Source organism: Sinocyclocheilus anshuiensis, unplaced genomic scaffold (assembly GCF_001515605.1).
Source record: "Sinocyclocheilus anshuiensis isolate Anshui unplaced genomic scaffold, SAMN03320099.WGS_v1.1 scaffold879, whole genome shotgun sequence".
NCBI lineage: Eukaryota > Metazoa > Chordata > Actinopteri > Cypriniformes > Cyprinidae > Sinocyclocheilus > Sinocyclocheilus anshuiensis.
The window spans coordinates 280,476-294,629 of record NW_015546063.1 but is presented as its reverse complement, the minus strand read 5'-3'; the positions used below and the strand labels follow the sequence as shown (position 1 = coordinate 294,629).

Below are 14,154 nucleotides of genomic sequence, written 5' to 3'. Positions count from 1 at the left end.
AATAATAGAATATATAAAAAAATATAAGTATACATATATATATATATATATATATATATATATATAAATTTTTTTTTTCTGCGTATATAAGGGTATGTTGGATATGGATATATATGCGTGTGTGTGAGTGTGTCTTTTTGGCTGTAAATTATTATGTTGGCTCTCTTGTGACAGTGGTCCATTGCGCACATGCACAAAACATTTATGGGTTTATTTAACAACCCAACTGTTGATGAAAATCTCCTAAAGAGGGGGGGAAATTCCCTCTATTTATTAGCATTAACACTTGTTTCCAAAAAGCAGGAACGTCATGCATTTACATTATTTGTTTTTTAAGGGTCACCAGTGGCAGTCTTGATCCTCTTTGTGCCCTATAGGCAAGAAGAACCAAGTTTTTAGATTTTCCAAATGTCTGACACGGTGTTTTAGACAAACACAAAAATGCTTCCGGCAAAAACATTCTGTGATAAATTAACAATGTATCTGACACATTGTTCAATGTAGTTCAAAAGCTTTCTAAAATATACATTGATGCGATACCAATAATTGCTTTATTTTACTTCAAACTAGAACTAAACATAATAGCTCAGGGCTCCTCTCTGGAACTCTGTCAGCTACATTCACTGCCAGATATTCTGATTGACATCGAGTCTGCAACATCTAAAGTCTCATCTCAAGGTCAGTATCAGAACTTGTTGGGTGAATGAAATCCACATGGAGGTCACTGTAGCTTTTGATGTAATAATAACATTGTCATTGCAATATGAGACCCTTATTCCTGCTTAGCACACTGGTGGGCTGGGCAGCCGTCAGTGTTACGGAGGCAGAGGAAATGTGCTCCTGACTCCTGCTGAGACGAACATTGTAAACTTACACCAGCTGCCTCCTCCAGACCCCTCTCAGTAAACACAAAAGCCTCTCTTACACTGCATGACTTTTAGGACATTCTCTCACACTCTCGAAATCTTCCACCCCCAAACCCCCCTGTGCTTTCACAGAATACACACACACACAAATACAGGCTTTTTTGGCTCTAGCTGTCTTGTGCTGGGCTAATGACCTGCCATGGGGCCCGTTCTCCGTGCAAACACTGCAGAAAACTTCACAAGCTCCCCCAGCACTTGAGAGAAACCCACTATATATGATGCAACCAATGTACACTTACCATCAAAAATACTCTAACATTGTTTACACAAATACAAATTGTATTGTATTGTACAGACATGCTTAGACAAGCATGAATTCCAGTAGTCCATGCTGGTATTGGATGGTTAGAACAAGTGTATGTTATTGAACAGTGGTTCTCAATTCCAGTCCCCCACTCTGCATATTTTGCATGTCTCTCTCATATTTAACACACCTGATTCAAATGCTCGTTAGAAGAGAGCTCCATGCATGAACTGTGTTCCGATTGACAGCGTCCCTACAGTGTTCATTGCTCCCTACTCCCTGAGCACAGGAAATCTGTTGAAGTTTACTTCACTTCGGAACATTCATTCGTGGATTTGCGCTACGCCACGGCCTGCAGCGTCTTCACACACTGATGAAACTTACTAGAGAAGAGTGAAGTGTGACATAATACACCTCTGTAAATAAATACAATTTAAATTCTCGCGCACTTCAATACCCTTTGAATGGAACATATACGCTCCCTTCAAGCTGGAATCATGGCGGAATATCCTGTGTCCAGTTCGCAGGGCAGTTACGGTCAAATAGAACAAATGTCTCAAGTGATAAGATATACATACAAAATGTGCAGCGTTTGGGGGCCGCGAGGACTGGAATTAAGAACCACTGTTAAGCCCCGTTCACACCAAGAACGATAACAGCATCCACACCAGCGAACGATATCGTCTGTTTATTCTAAGCGCACGAGCGTCTGCCGCTTTAAATTCTCGAGCGCGTTACAGCAGGATGGATTCTGATTGGCTGTCAATTTTTTTATCGTTCATCTGGAGAAAAATCGTTTTGAAAGTGATTCCAACGATATCGTTTCACTTTGTCTTTATCGTTATAGTTGTAGTGTGGACTCTGCTATTATTTAATATTGAGAACGATTTTTAGAACTATATCTTTATCGTTATCTTAATAGTTATCGGCCTTGGTGTGAACGGGCCTTTATAGAAGACATAACGTTAGTCTTTCTGATGAAGCTGCTTGACCAAGGAAGCCTATAACGTTCATGCTACTTACTAGTGGTGGGGATTTTGATTCATCCCAAAGTCTTGAATTTTTAAAATCCATTCACCAAAAAGATTTGTTCAGATTTGTCCACTGATATTGTCAATAATTAGTTCAGTGACTATGTCTTCAGATTACATATTCACAGCAGTAGGTGGCAAAAATATGTAAAGTTAGCATCATTTATGTGTTATGAATGAGCCCTTGAATCACTGAATGATTTGTTAAAAAGCACTAAGTCATTGACAACTAAAAATAGAGCTTCAGTTAATGAGAAATATTAGTGTGTCGAAGTGAATGAGAATAATTCCTTCACTTAAAAGATTTGTTCAAAACACTAATTTGTTTACAACCTAAACACCGCTACTGTCTACTGTTGCTAAAGTGCAAAACATTCTGAATTATAAAGTAATTTACATTAGCACAGTTTTAGTATTTGCTGTTGTATCAAAATTGGTATCAAGAATTGTGAAATTTCACAGAACATTTTGGTATCGTATGTTGTTATATATTGTAATTGTGAAGTAAAATTACTCATATTGTGATATGAGAGTTTGGTTATATTGCCCAGCGCTAATACACTTCATGATGTAACACCACACCTCTCTGTCTGTCTGTTTTCTCAGGAAGCTGGAAACTCTTGACCTGTCCCATAACCAGATGGCAGTGGTGCCCTCAGATCTGCCCAGGGCCTTGCACCAACTCTCCCTGCAGCACAATCACATTCACTCCATTCCTCCATACTCACTGAGTCACCTCCGCCCAGGCTTACAGTCCCTACGCCTCTCCCACAACCTGTTAGAAGAGCACGGCGTGCTGGGGAAGTCATTTCGTGGTGTTTATCAAACTCTGGTGGAGTTACACTTGGACAACAACAGGTTTGAGAGGGTGCCACACAATATGCGCCACTTCAAGAACCTCAAACTACTGCATCTAGACCATAACCGTATAAGGTATGTATGCTAAAGTTCTGTTCCTTAACACAGTGGTCAGATATCGAAGCTAGAGTCTTAAACCTATCTCATGATACACAGTTTGTCCAGATAAAGTAAGAGTGTGATGTTTTAACATGCTGTGAATGTTGTACAACATTAATCTGAGGTCGCCCGCGATCTTTGCTTCTAAAGGGGTTAAAGCCTCATTGCCTATGCCCTACATAGACTGCTACCTTCTAAGGCACCATCATAACTGTCATGGAATCTCAAGTGATCTTAAGGTAGTGTCAACTTTGCAGTACTGAATAACAATGTTGTTATAAGAACATTTGTACTGTGCTCATTGCAGTGCATACTGGAATGCCTAATTCTTTAAAAAGACATAGAATGTACTTGAATTTGAGAAGTATCTGAGAAGGCAGCATAATGTTTAGAATAATATTTGCATATGGAGCACAGTTGCCGTCTAGTAAGTCACTAGGTTTTGGAACAGAACCATAGTATTAAGCTTCTACATGCCCAAATGATGCAACCTCCATTTGTGAAACCCTCTCAACCTTACGCCAGCAATCACATCTCAACTCCTACTTTGTCCTGTTATTTCTTGAAATCCTCATTCTCTTTAGATTTTTTTCTCCTGCTCAGACTCAGCTCTGCAAATTTTTCATTGATCTTCTTTTAAACATTCTCTCTCATTTATTACTCACTAATTTCACTCTTTCTTTTGTATTAGTTTGCATTTCAAAGGCTTAAGCTTGTCTGTACCCGCAGACTATAGTGCAACCAATATCTCAGCTGATGTAGTGAGAGCTCCAAGCTCAAGAGTGAACTACATGAACTGCACTAATTAAAATATTTGTGTGCTTGCTTAATGGTGTGCCAGTAATTACAAGGATGCATATCTCTACTCTCTAAACAGCTCTTGAATTAGTAAGGTCTAGAAACACTCTTTAAGAATCGATCAATAACTGCACTGCAGTCGTTTTCTGAATTAGCATTTTTGTCTTGTTTTATAAATATATGAACATTTATAGTTAAATAACTGTAATTGAAAATTGTTAGAAGTTTTTCATTTTTCTTTTTTTGGAGAAGACATGTTCCTCACCCAAATGGCATATTTTTATTTATTGCACACATTTGCTTTTTAGATTTTTCTAAGTTTAAATAAAAATTATGTTTAGGTATTTTAATTGAAAACATTACAAAAGGAATGATTATGAAAATATGTACATACCTGAAAAGTAATATGTATGGCTTTGTGTTTTCAGCTCTGTCCCGGTGAAATCTATCTGTAAGTTTAAGAGGACTGAGGAATCTCCACTGTCAACTGTCCATTTACAGTACAACTACATCGATGTAAAGAAAATCCCTCGTGCTGCTTTCTCCTGCATTCAGGATTCCAGTGGGATCATACTGGAGCCCCAGAGACAAACACAGGTCTACTAAACTGCTACAGAAACATCACCCTGTCACTTCACAGCCTCCCCTCTGCTTCTCCTGTCAGTCACTCTCAGATTGAATACTAAACACCATGTTCATAAACCCCCTTGCTGCAAAAATAATCAAATGCCTTTCACAATATTCATTTAGACTTTGGTGCATTCTGTAATGATTTTATTAGTTTATTATTTTATATTTATAATTGTATTGTATTATTTTAAATCTTCATATTCTGATGTCATATTAAAATGGAGTCATGTCTAATACTTTAATTTGAATTAATTTATTTCAAGATTTTATTCAAATGCGAGACTAAATGTTTTAGTAAATGTAAACAATTACCACAATTTGTCTGTCAGACATATTGTATGATGGAACCAAAGCTCACAGCCCAGGTAGGTGCACCTAAACACATTTTTGCATTCTGAGACTGAGGGGAATGCGACAGCATCTTTATTATCCATGACTTTCAGGACACACGGCAGGGTTCTTGAGTGAAGCCTCAGTTGAACGGCTGGAAGCCTCTGAGCAGAGATGATGTTTTGAATGGCAAGGTAATGAGATAGAACTTATGAGCTGTGATGTCTGCTGACTTCAGGTGTGAATGACGCCCACAGCTCTGAATAGGGCCCCTCTGTGCTCATTCAGCAGCACCGCCTCTGGGTAAGAGTGGGTTACTTCAATGCGATGTACATAAGTACCTCAGATTTCTCCTAACCAAGAAATCTATCAAAGTGTAAAGCGCCTCAAGATGAGTTTCTTTAAGCATCTATGTCGAGCTTGCATTTTTAAATGATTTGCATCAAGCTGTGGATGCCCCCAATGACCTCAACTGATCATTCAAAGGCAATCTGATGGCATGACACATTTAGTTTGAATTGCATTACACTGAAGGCATTTGGGCTCATTTATTAAAGTCCTTTAAAACAGTCCACTCGCTGTCCATCTTAGTAATGTCTTTGGGCAGCTATTGCAAATCATGAAAGTACTGCTGTAATCTACTTGAAAAAGAGAAGTCCTAAATCTCTTAAACGGCTTGCAAAGCCTGCATTTCATTAGTATGTCAGCTCACCAATAAAATATCTGACAAAAATGATCATATAGTATGGGTGAGCGGGATTTCACTAAGTACAACATGTTCCTGGATCAACATCCTTGTTGATCCAGGAACATCATTCCAATCAACCAATCAGAATTGAGGGATAACTTTTCAGGAAATGTCAGTTTTAGGCTTACAATCAGGATTAGGTGCTTCTACACCCTTGTTAATCAGCTATCATTTCCCTCTGATTTTAGGAATAAATTATGGGTAGGGTTAGGTTTAGGGGTAGGGATTGGGATTGGGTTAAATCTGTATTTTGGACAGTAATGTTGATCCAGGATCAACAAAAGCTGTTGATCCAGGATCATGTCTTTCTTGGCAAAATCACGGCGACCATATACAGTGGGTACGGAAAGTATTCAGACCCCCTTAAATTTTTCACTCTTTGTTATATTGCAGCCATTTGCTAAAATGATTTAAGTTAATTTTTTTTCCTCATTAATGTACACACAGCACCCCATATTGACAGAAAAACACAGAATTGTTGACATTTTTGCAGATTTATTAAAAAAGAAAAACTGAAATATCACATGGTCCTAAGTATTCAGACCCTTTGCTGTGACACTCATATATTTAACTCAGGTGCTGTCCATTTCTTCTGATCAGCCAATGGCTGCAATATAACAAAGAGTGAAAAATTTAAGGGGGTCTGAATACTTTCCGTACCCACTGTAGTATGATATAAGTTCCCAGACTAGCTAAAAAAGCAAATACATTGATATACTATTATTCGAGTACTACTGTATATTGATGCTTTCAATGAGTTGGTTAGCGTAGTGTGTCACTGACAAAAAAGACGGTTGTTATAAACAAAGATGATGTGCTCACATCATGTGAACAGTGACCCCATTGAGATCAAAAGAGCAGCTGGACACTTCAAATAGGGCATGCAGGGGAAAAAAGAAACGTTACATGATTTAAAAGATCACATATGTTGGTCTCAAATGTGTCGTGGCCTGAATGTCAAGACACATAAAAGGCAGCAGGGCTTCTGTCTGCTGTTCAGGGATAATGGCTCTGAGGTTCAAATGTGCATAATTCCTGGTAATGATTTTCCTGGAGGAGAGGTTAAATAACTGTGACCGCTCTATTTGCAAAATACAATGCCTGTATTCTTGCAGCCGTATAAGTGAGAAAAAAAAAAATTCATGATATTGTTGCCAAGCAGAAAGACAAGAGCTAAGGGTCTGTGATCATCTCCACCACATCAAGGCCACAGAAACCCTGGTGTCCTTCCAGCTTTGTTAACAAAGTGACTTCTTAATTCTTGACGTTCTTTGTCCTGACGTTTTATTAGCAAGCATTAAAGAAAAACATGCACAGTAATCAAAACAGCATTTCAGGATGCGAAAGCCTTTCTCTCTTTAAGAAAACCTGCCTAATTTGTGTCACATTTGCACATAATCCTGCGCTTGCTGTAAAATAAACAGGTCAATTATTATTGTTCTCTTTTCAAGTCTTCTTATTAGGCTTCTATTTATAGAGTCTTCTTCTCATGAAGAGTCCTTATAATCTGACAGCAAGCAGACTTCTGACAGAAGTTTAGAGATTCTAGTAATCCTACTTGTCTTGTACTTAGAGAACATAATTCATCTCCATTAGTCACTACATGCATACATATATCACACTTTATGCTTTAATTAGCCAGTTCAGTGCTTAGAAGACACCGGCCCACAAAACTCAGAAGCATTACTTTATCAAAGCTAATATTGATTTCAAGTTTCAGCAATAATTTTAGATATTTTACTAGACAACAAGCCAAAAAGTAATAATTAAATTAAAAATCATTTTTATACATTTGTATAATTGTACATATTTTTAATGGATCCTCCTGCATATGTAATTTATATTTTATAACAATCAAGACGGTAATAGTTCTCAATGGTTCTCTCCTGATATAATTTTTATAATGTATAGCCATTTTATCATTTATAGCCACTATTAAGCTTAAGCATTTAAATTCTGCATTTAAATTAAGCATTTAAGTGCATAAGCAGCATTAAGCATTTAAATGCTGCTTATGCATGTGTGAAATGGCCTAATATCCTAATCTGATGACTTTCCAGTGCACCATCAGTGCACCAAGATGATAATGGTACTCCTTAAAGCTAAAAGGCTGCCCTAAAACAAAAATACATACATCTGGAGTTCTTTTGAAGCCACACAATAAGCAGTACAACTCACAATGTCTATTGTTACAAAAAGTACCACAAACCAACTCTGTCTCTAACTTCCAGCTGAGCATGTAATCACACATTGCAGCACCGCTGAGTTGGCCAGTGCAATTAGTTATCCGATCTGCACGCAGAATAACCACAATTTGACATAACTGTACAGTCATTTTGAAAACAGTGCTTTACTGTCTAAGAAAGTGGCCACTGCGACTAACAAAATGTATGGTGCTCATGGTCCTGCTGGATTTTCAGAGGACATCTGAGCGATTTTAGCTTGGGGGGGTGCATATTTAAATAAAACTAAAATGTAATTTATTCTTAAGTCCATCTGAACATCTTCCCCAGTATTGTAATTTAAATGATACATTCTCTGTTGTTCGTCATAAGTTTCATAGCATCACTGCAGGAGACCATCTGTAGGGTGGTGTATAACTGATTCAGAGATCCATTGTCAACTGGACTCACTAATTAGATGGCATAAGATGTGACTGGCTCAGATTCCTCCGCATGAGAGCATGAGCACTGAGGATACGCTTTTTCAAGCCAGAGGAGATCCGTCTTATCCTTCATATCCTCTTTGGCCCACAGACAAGCACTGTTCTTTCTTTATTCAGCTCAAGCTGTTTTCACATGTGTGTATATAAAATGGCAAGGCTGGCCTTCACACATCCTCACAGACATGCAAAAACATTTCATTCTCTCTGATTGGTCAGTTACGTTTATTTAGAAGAAAAATATTTTGTAAATTGGATGAATTCCATATTTAAAATGTTTAAAGTTCAAATGCAAACTCAAAACAAATCTCTTTCATCAATAGTTTATGGAAGCCCATTTCCGTAAAAAAAAAAAAAAAAGGTACAATCTAAAAAAAGCAATTGTTAGGTAAAGCTTAGAATAAGAAATAAAGCCCCTGATGGTACATAGTCATGGGGGGAAAAATTAGAAACTTTGCTTTTGGCTTTTGTGAACAGAACTGGTTATGAAAATAATATGAGGTGGCAGGATAAACTATGTTTCAGTGCTTTTGTGAGCAAATTTAAAGTTTCTTGGAATCAGAAGCATCAGCATCAAAATGCAAAAGCATTGAAATATGATTTTTCCTGTAAACTTTTATGTTTTTCATCACAATGTCCATTTAGGGGCTGCGTACCTTTGTGAGATTTACTGTTAAGTCAACCTGTGAGATATAAGGCGATAAGATTATTTATTCAGAACAGTTTTGGAAAAATGTCCTCAGTTGTCCCTCTCACATGAAAATCCACCGACATATTTGTTTAGAACTGGACAGTGCTTGATCTGTACATATTGTATTTCTCTTCTGATTCAGACAACATGACTTTTTAAATGGCGAGAGCAATATTATGGATAGAAGATGGTTTTACCCTCTTAATGATTGATGTGTTTCTTACAAACATACAGCTTTTCACTTCACAACATAAACACATTTCATTATACCAAATACACAAAATAATGTTCTTTTTAGCAGCATCATATGACCCCTTTAATTGATGGACTGGAGTCATGTGCATTACTTGTAGATTATTGTGATGTTTTGATCAGCTGTTTTGGACTCTTGACAGCACCCATTGGTGAGCCAGTGATGTGATCCTTAATTTCTCCAAATCTGTTCTGGAAACAAACATCTCAGATGGCCTGAGGGTGAGTATATTTTCAGCAAATGTTCATTTTTGGGTGAACTATTCCTCTAACTTGCAGCTACTTTGCATGCAGTGCTTCTAACATGATTTTCTGTTAGCAGTACTTTTTGTAAATCACTTTGTGCAAAATCATCTGCTTTTGCCTTACATATAAATGTTAAATCATATATACATGATCATGCACCTGCTATGTTAATAACACAAATTAATATTATAATAGTCAAAAGCACATTGTATAAAAATAAAATGCAGTTATAAATTCAATGTTTTTTACTTTATAAGTGTAAGAAATTCTCTGTCCATTTGTGTTGTCCTTTTTTCTGCCCTTGTGCAGTGACAGCAGCTTCCTGTGTTTGTTATTAAAGGAGCAAGAACAGGGCAGCGGCCTATAAACCCCCTACTGGACAGTGAACCCAAGCATGGGGCATTCCATTATAAAGAGTGAAAAGAGAATGGGAAGAGTGAGAAAAGAGAAAGCAAACCATGTTCACGGTACAAGAATATGCACAGACACGTTCCTTACATCATTGAATTGCATCCATCCACAGTGTAGTTTTGCTGACCAGCTTCATATACAGTTCAGAGTAGTAGGATCACACACAGGACAGTTGACAGAAAGATGAAGGCAGAGGAAATGTGTGCAATAACAAAGCGGACAGTCCATCATACTAAAAGATCCATACATGATGGAGCGGATGGGGCAGAATTTCAGCTGTTAAACTATGAAAAGTATCCATACTGACATTGTAGCTCTTGTTTTAAAAATATAATTAGTGCCCTTTATCATCAGGAAAATGTTTTTCCTTGATCGTCTTCAGAAAATCTCCCAGTTTCTGTTCTCGTTCCTCCAGCTGCAGTCAGTGAGTGGGTGCTGGCAGTAGAATTAACTAAATGCTGAAATGAATAACAGTGCAGGTTGCCAATGGTAAATAGGAAACAGGCCTGAAACACAGCATCATCATGAGCTAAACTGTGCTTTCTATAGCTCAGCATTACATTAATTAAATGAGCATACCCATAAATCATGATGAAGAAAAGTAGTACTCTTCATATTGGATTATGTAGCTCTCTACTGATGTCCCCTTGCAGACTAATGTCCTGCCTGCAGTTTTCTCTGTGCATCTGAGTGAATCTCTTTATTGCTACAGTAGACTGTGTCCTCAGAAAGTGCTATACTTATGAAGCCACAACTATGTGCATCTCCACAACCTCAAACATGGAAGTAAAATACAAGTTACATTGAGTATGCTATGTTAAGAGCTGATCAAACTGGAAAAGACAAAGTGTCAATGAGGAATAGCCAGGGGCGTAAATTTCCTCTAACAGTTGGGGGGACAATAAACATAACATTTCTCAAGAGCAGTTTTTGAAGGGGACACAAATAACACAGCTAAAATTGTACTTGTAAGGACAAGTGTACACAGCCTTACTACTATTACTATTAGTGCAGCAGGGAGACTGTGCCAAATTAGACAACTTCAACATTTCACTGTTTTATTATCCTGACACAAAATGACCAGCTAACATTAATTGACTAATCATATCAGCAGCATATGTGAAAGTGTGAATGAGTACTAGTCAGGTGAAATCACTATCATAGTAATTAGATTGTAAGAGCAGACTGATTGCTATAAAAGGAGAGAAGAAGCGCTCCCAATCATTGTGTTCTTGTTAGCAATGGTTACCTCCAAAGAAACACATGCAGCCATCATCGCTTTGCATCAAAATGGCCTCACATGCAAGGAAATTGCTACAAAGATATTGCACCTGAAAGAACCATTTACTGGATCATCAAGAATTTCAAGGAGAGAGGCTCGACTGCAGTGAAGAAGACTTCAGGACGTCCCAGAGTGTCCAGCAAGCGCCAGGACCATGTCCTCCTGAGGAGTCAGCTGAATTGTGATCAACTCCGAGAACTAATATGGCAAGAATGGATCGCCATCAGTCAGGATTTGGCCCAGAAGCTAATATCCAGCATGCCAGAGCGAATTGCAGAGGTTATGAAGAACAAGGGTCAACACTGTAAATACTGATTCATTATATTTTTTGCCAATAAAAGCTTTTAAAACTTATGATATGCTTAACATTGTTTTCAGTATAGGCCTACCATAGAAACATGTGGAAAAATAATCTACAAATACTGAAGCAGCAAACTTTGCAAAACACAATTTATGTCACTGCCAAAACTTTTGGCCATGACTGTAGACATTACTATCTGTCAAGCAGGTAACGTTATTATTGCTAACATAGCGGACTCATCGAAAAATACATTGGCATCATCTGTATTAACGAGAAATTAATCACTTCATCCGATGTTTAAGTGAATAAAATAGCCTTGACAGTCGAGTTCCACAACTATTGGCTTTGTTCTCGCTCACCGGACTTGTGATGGTATAGTAGTGGTGTCCCAATTCTTAGGGGAATATTTTCACCCCTACCCCTTGACACTCTGTTTCAAGGGACAAGGGGAAGGGGTATAAAATAGAATTGGTATTGGGCCTTAAATTAGCCCAGTTCCGCAGGAAAACCAGGGACTCGGCAACTGAGGTGATGTAAAAGAGGAAAGCAGGCATTTGGACCAAAGCACTGTGAGGCAAGGGAGGGGGATGACTCAAAATGTTTCTAAACTTAAAACGCATTTTTGCCCCGTTTGCGTTGTTTTACTACTTACAAAGTTATTTAAAGTATAAAACATTGTTATTTACAATACACAGCGTGGTTTTTAATCATATTTTTAGGGGGGACAACCTTCAGATAGGGGGTCCTGTCCCCCCCGACCCCCCCGGGATTTCCGCCTATGGGAATAGCTGAATAGCTGAGAGGGCAGAAAAATATAAGTATGACTTTTTGACATTTACATAAGATTATACTTTTCCCCCTCCATAAGCTTGTTGAAAGAGGCAGGCTCTTGCTCTCAACTTCTAAGAAATTAAGTTTCTTATGAAATAGGTTTTGACAAGCAAAATTGATATTTACACACCTAATGATTCATTTGATCTTGGATGAATTTCAGGCACCTTTGGATATTACATTCCTCAAAGTTAAACCTGTCACACTGATAATTACCTGTGCCTGCAAAACATAATTACTTGATCTATTACTGTAAAAGTTAAAAGTTCAAGTGATTACTGTATTAAAATGATCAAATTAAAACAGTTTATGTTTTTGTTAAATGTACAAATGTACAATAGTGAAAATAACACCGAAAGAAAAACGTACTAATTTTCATTTTGTAAAGTTTCCCATTTGAAAGCTAAATAAAATCGAAATGAAAAGTATCTGAAAGTACAAATATAGCAACGTTCATTTATTGTGATTACAAAAACTAGCAAATTGGAATTTTGGCGGAAACTTGACGGTTACCATGGTGACATTTTTGTCAGGGCATCAATGCAGGAATTTGATGTCCACGTTTTGAGAAACCGCTTCATTAGCTTGATTGCACTTGAAGACGTATAGAAAATCATTAAATCATGGAACTTTAACCGTGTCAGAAGTCGTTTCATTAATGTGTTGTGCAATAAGTGTGAGTGCGCATCACTGTATGAGAGCGGCCGGTTGGCTGAATTTGTGGCACTGTTAAACCCACCCAAACCCGCGCGCGCCTGTGTGCGCCCATTTCCTCCGCGTGTAAACCAGTCCCGCTCTCCGCCTCACTGACAGATACAGGCTTGATGACCCGGAGTTAGTTAAGATCGTTAAAACTAGAAGACCAAGTCACGCCGAAGAGAAAATATATTTGCTTTAAAGCCCAAATAACAAACACTGAAGGTAAATACGGCGCAGGAGCTCAAAGTGTGGAAATATTGCAGCCCAAATTAAGGTAAGTGTTTTATTATTAATATTATTTTGCTTTTTTTTGTGTGGTTATTTTGCTTGTTTTTGTTTAGTTTTGTGCTGTCATTTTCATTTGACTAGCTACTTACCCGTTTTTGATTATTTGCATAATTTACCTCTTTATAGGCTATATAAAGTTTCTCATGAAACCAATAGCTTGTGAAACGTTCTCAGTTTAGATGTATGCATGTGCACATTTGTTGCTCTCTGTTTATTCAGATGCACAGATATGATGAACGAGTTGTGCAGTTATTGGTGCGCTAAATTATGTCCTGGTGTTTGGGTGGTTAATGTGTTAAGTTTAAATCCATTAAAGAGTTTGTTTTAGTTTATAAACGAATGCGCACAAATGTAAAGAAACAAGTAAAGATATAAGCTACTTAGAATTAGAAAATGTTGCCTTATATTTTTCTTCTTTTTGCTTATCACTTTGATTTTTAGTGGCAATTATAATTTATTAATATTTCTCGTCCTACCTTAAATTTAATCAATTTAATCTATCTATCTATCTATCTATCTATCTATCTATCTATCTATCTGTCTATCTATCTATCTCTCTCTCTCTCTCTCTCTGTCTGTCTATTTATGTCTATCCATAAAAATATAGTCTGTATGAGAACACTACTTAATAACGTGGTTTTTTCCCTGCATGATTGCACTACTATCACCTAAAAATAGGTGCATGATGCTCTTATAATAATAAAATGATAATAATAATAAGAATCCTGTCCTTTACTAGGGACAGGGACAAAAAAGAGGGAGCATATTACCCCTGTGTTAGCTTCACTTCACTGGTTACCTGTTAAATTCAGCGTTGATTTGAAGGT

At 37.5% G+C, this 14,154-nt stretch overlaps 2 protein-coding genes across 3 annotated transcripts in view; both read left to right on the top strand.

Annotated features, from left to right (window-relative positions):
- LOC107699569 (extracellular matrix protein 2-like) overlaps positions 1 to 4,657 on the top strand; it is a 16,635-nt gene extending 11,978 nt beyond the window's left edge. For both annotated transcript variants that reach the window (XM_016500870.1, XM_016500869.1), the window contains exons 9-10: positions 2,808 to 3,134; positions 4,385 to 4,657. In XM_016500870.1, coding sequence (XP_016356356.1) covers positions 2,808 to 3,134; positions 4,385 to 4,562 — 505 coding nt within the window. In that variant the 3' untranslated portion in view covers positions 4,563 to 4,657. The remainder of the gene's footprint in view (positions 1 to 2,807; positions 3,135 to 4,384) is intronic.
- Positions 4,658 to 13,077: 8,420 nt separating this feature from the next.
- LOC107699588 (biglycan-like) overlaps positions 13,078 to 14,154 on the top strand; it is a 24,197-nt gene continuing 23,120 nt past the window's right edge. The window contains exon 1 of the mRNA XM_016500894.1: positions 13,078 to 13,313. The gene's annotated coding sequence lies outside the window, so the exon portion shown is untranslated. The remainder of the gene's footprint in view (positions 13,314 to 14,154) is intronic.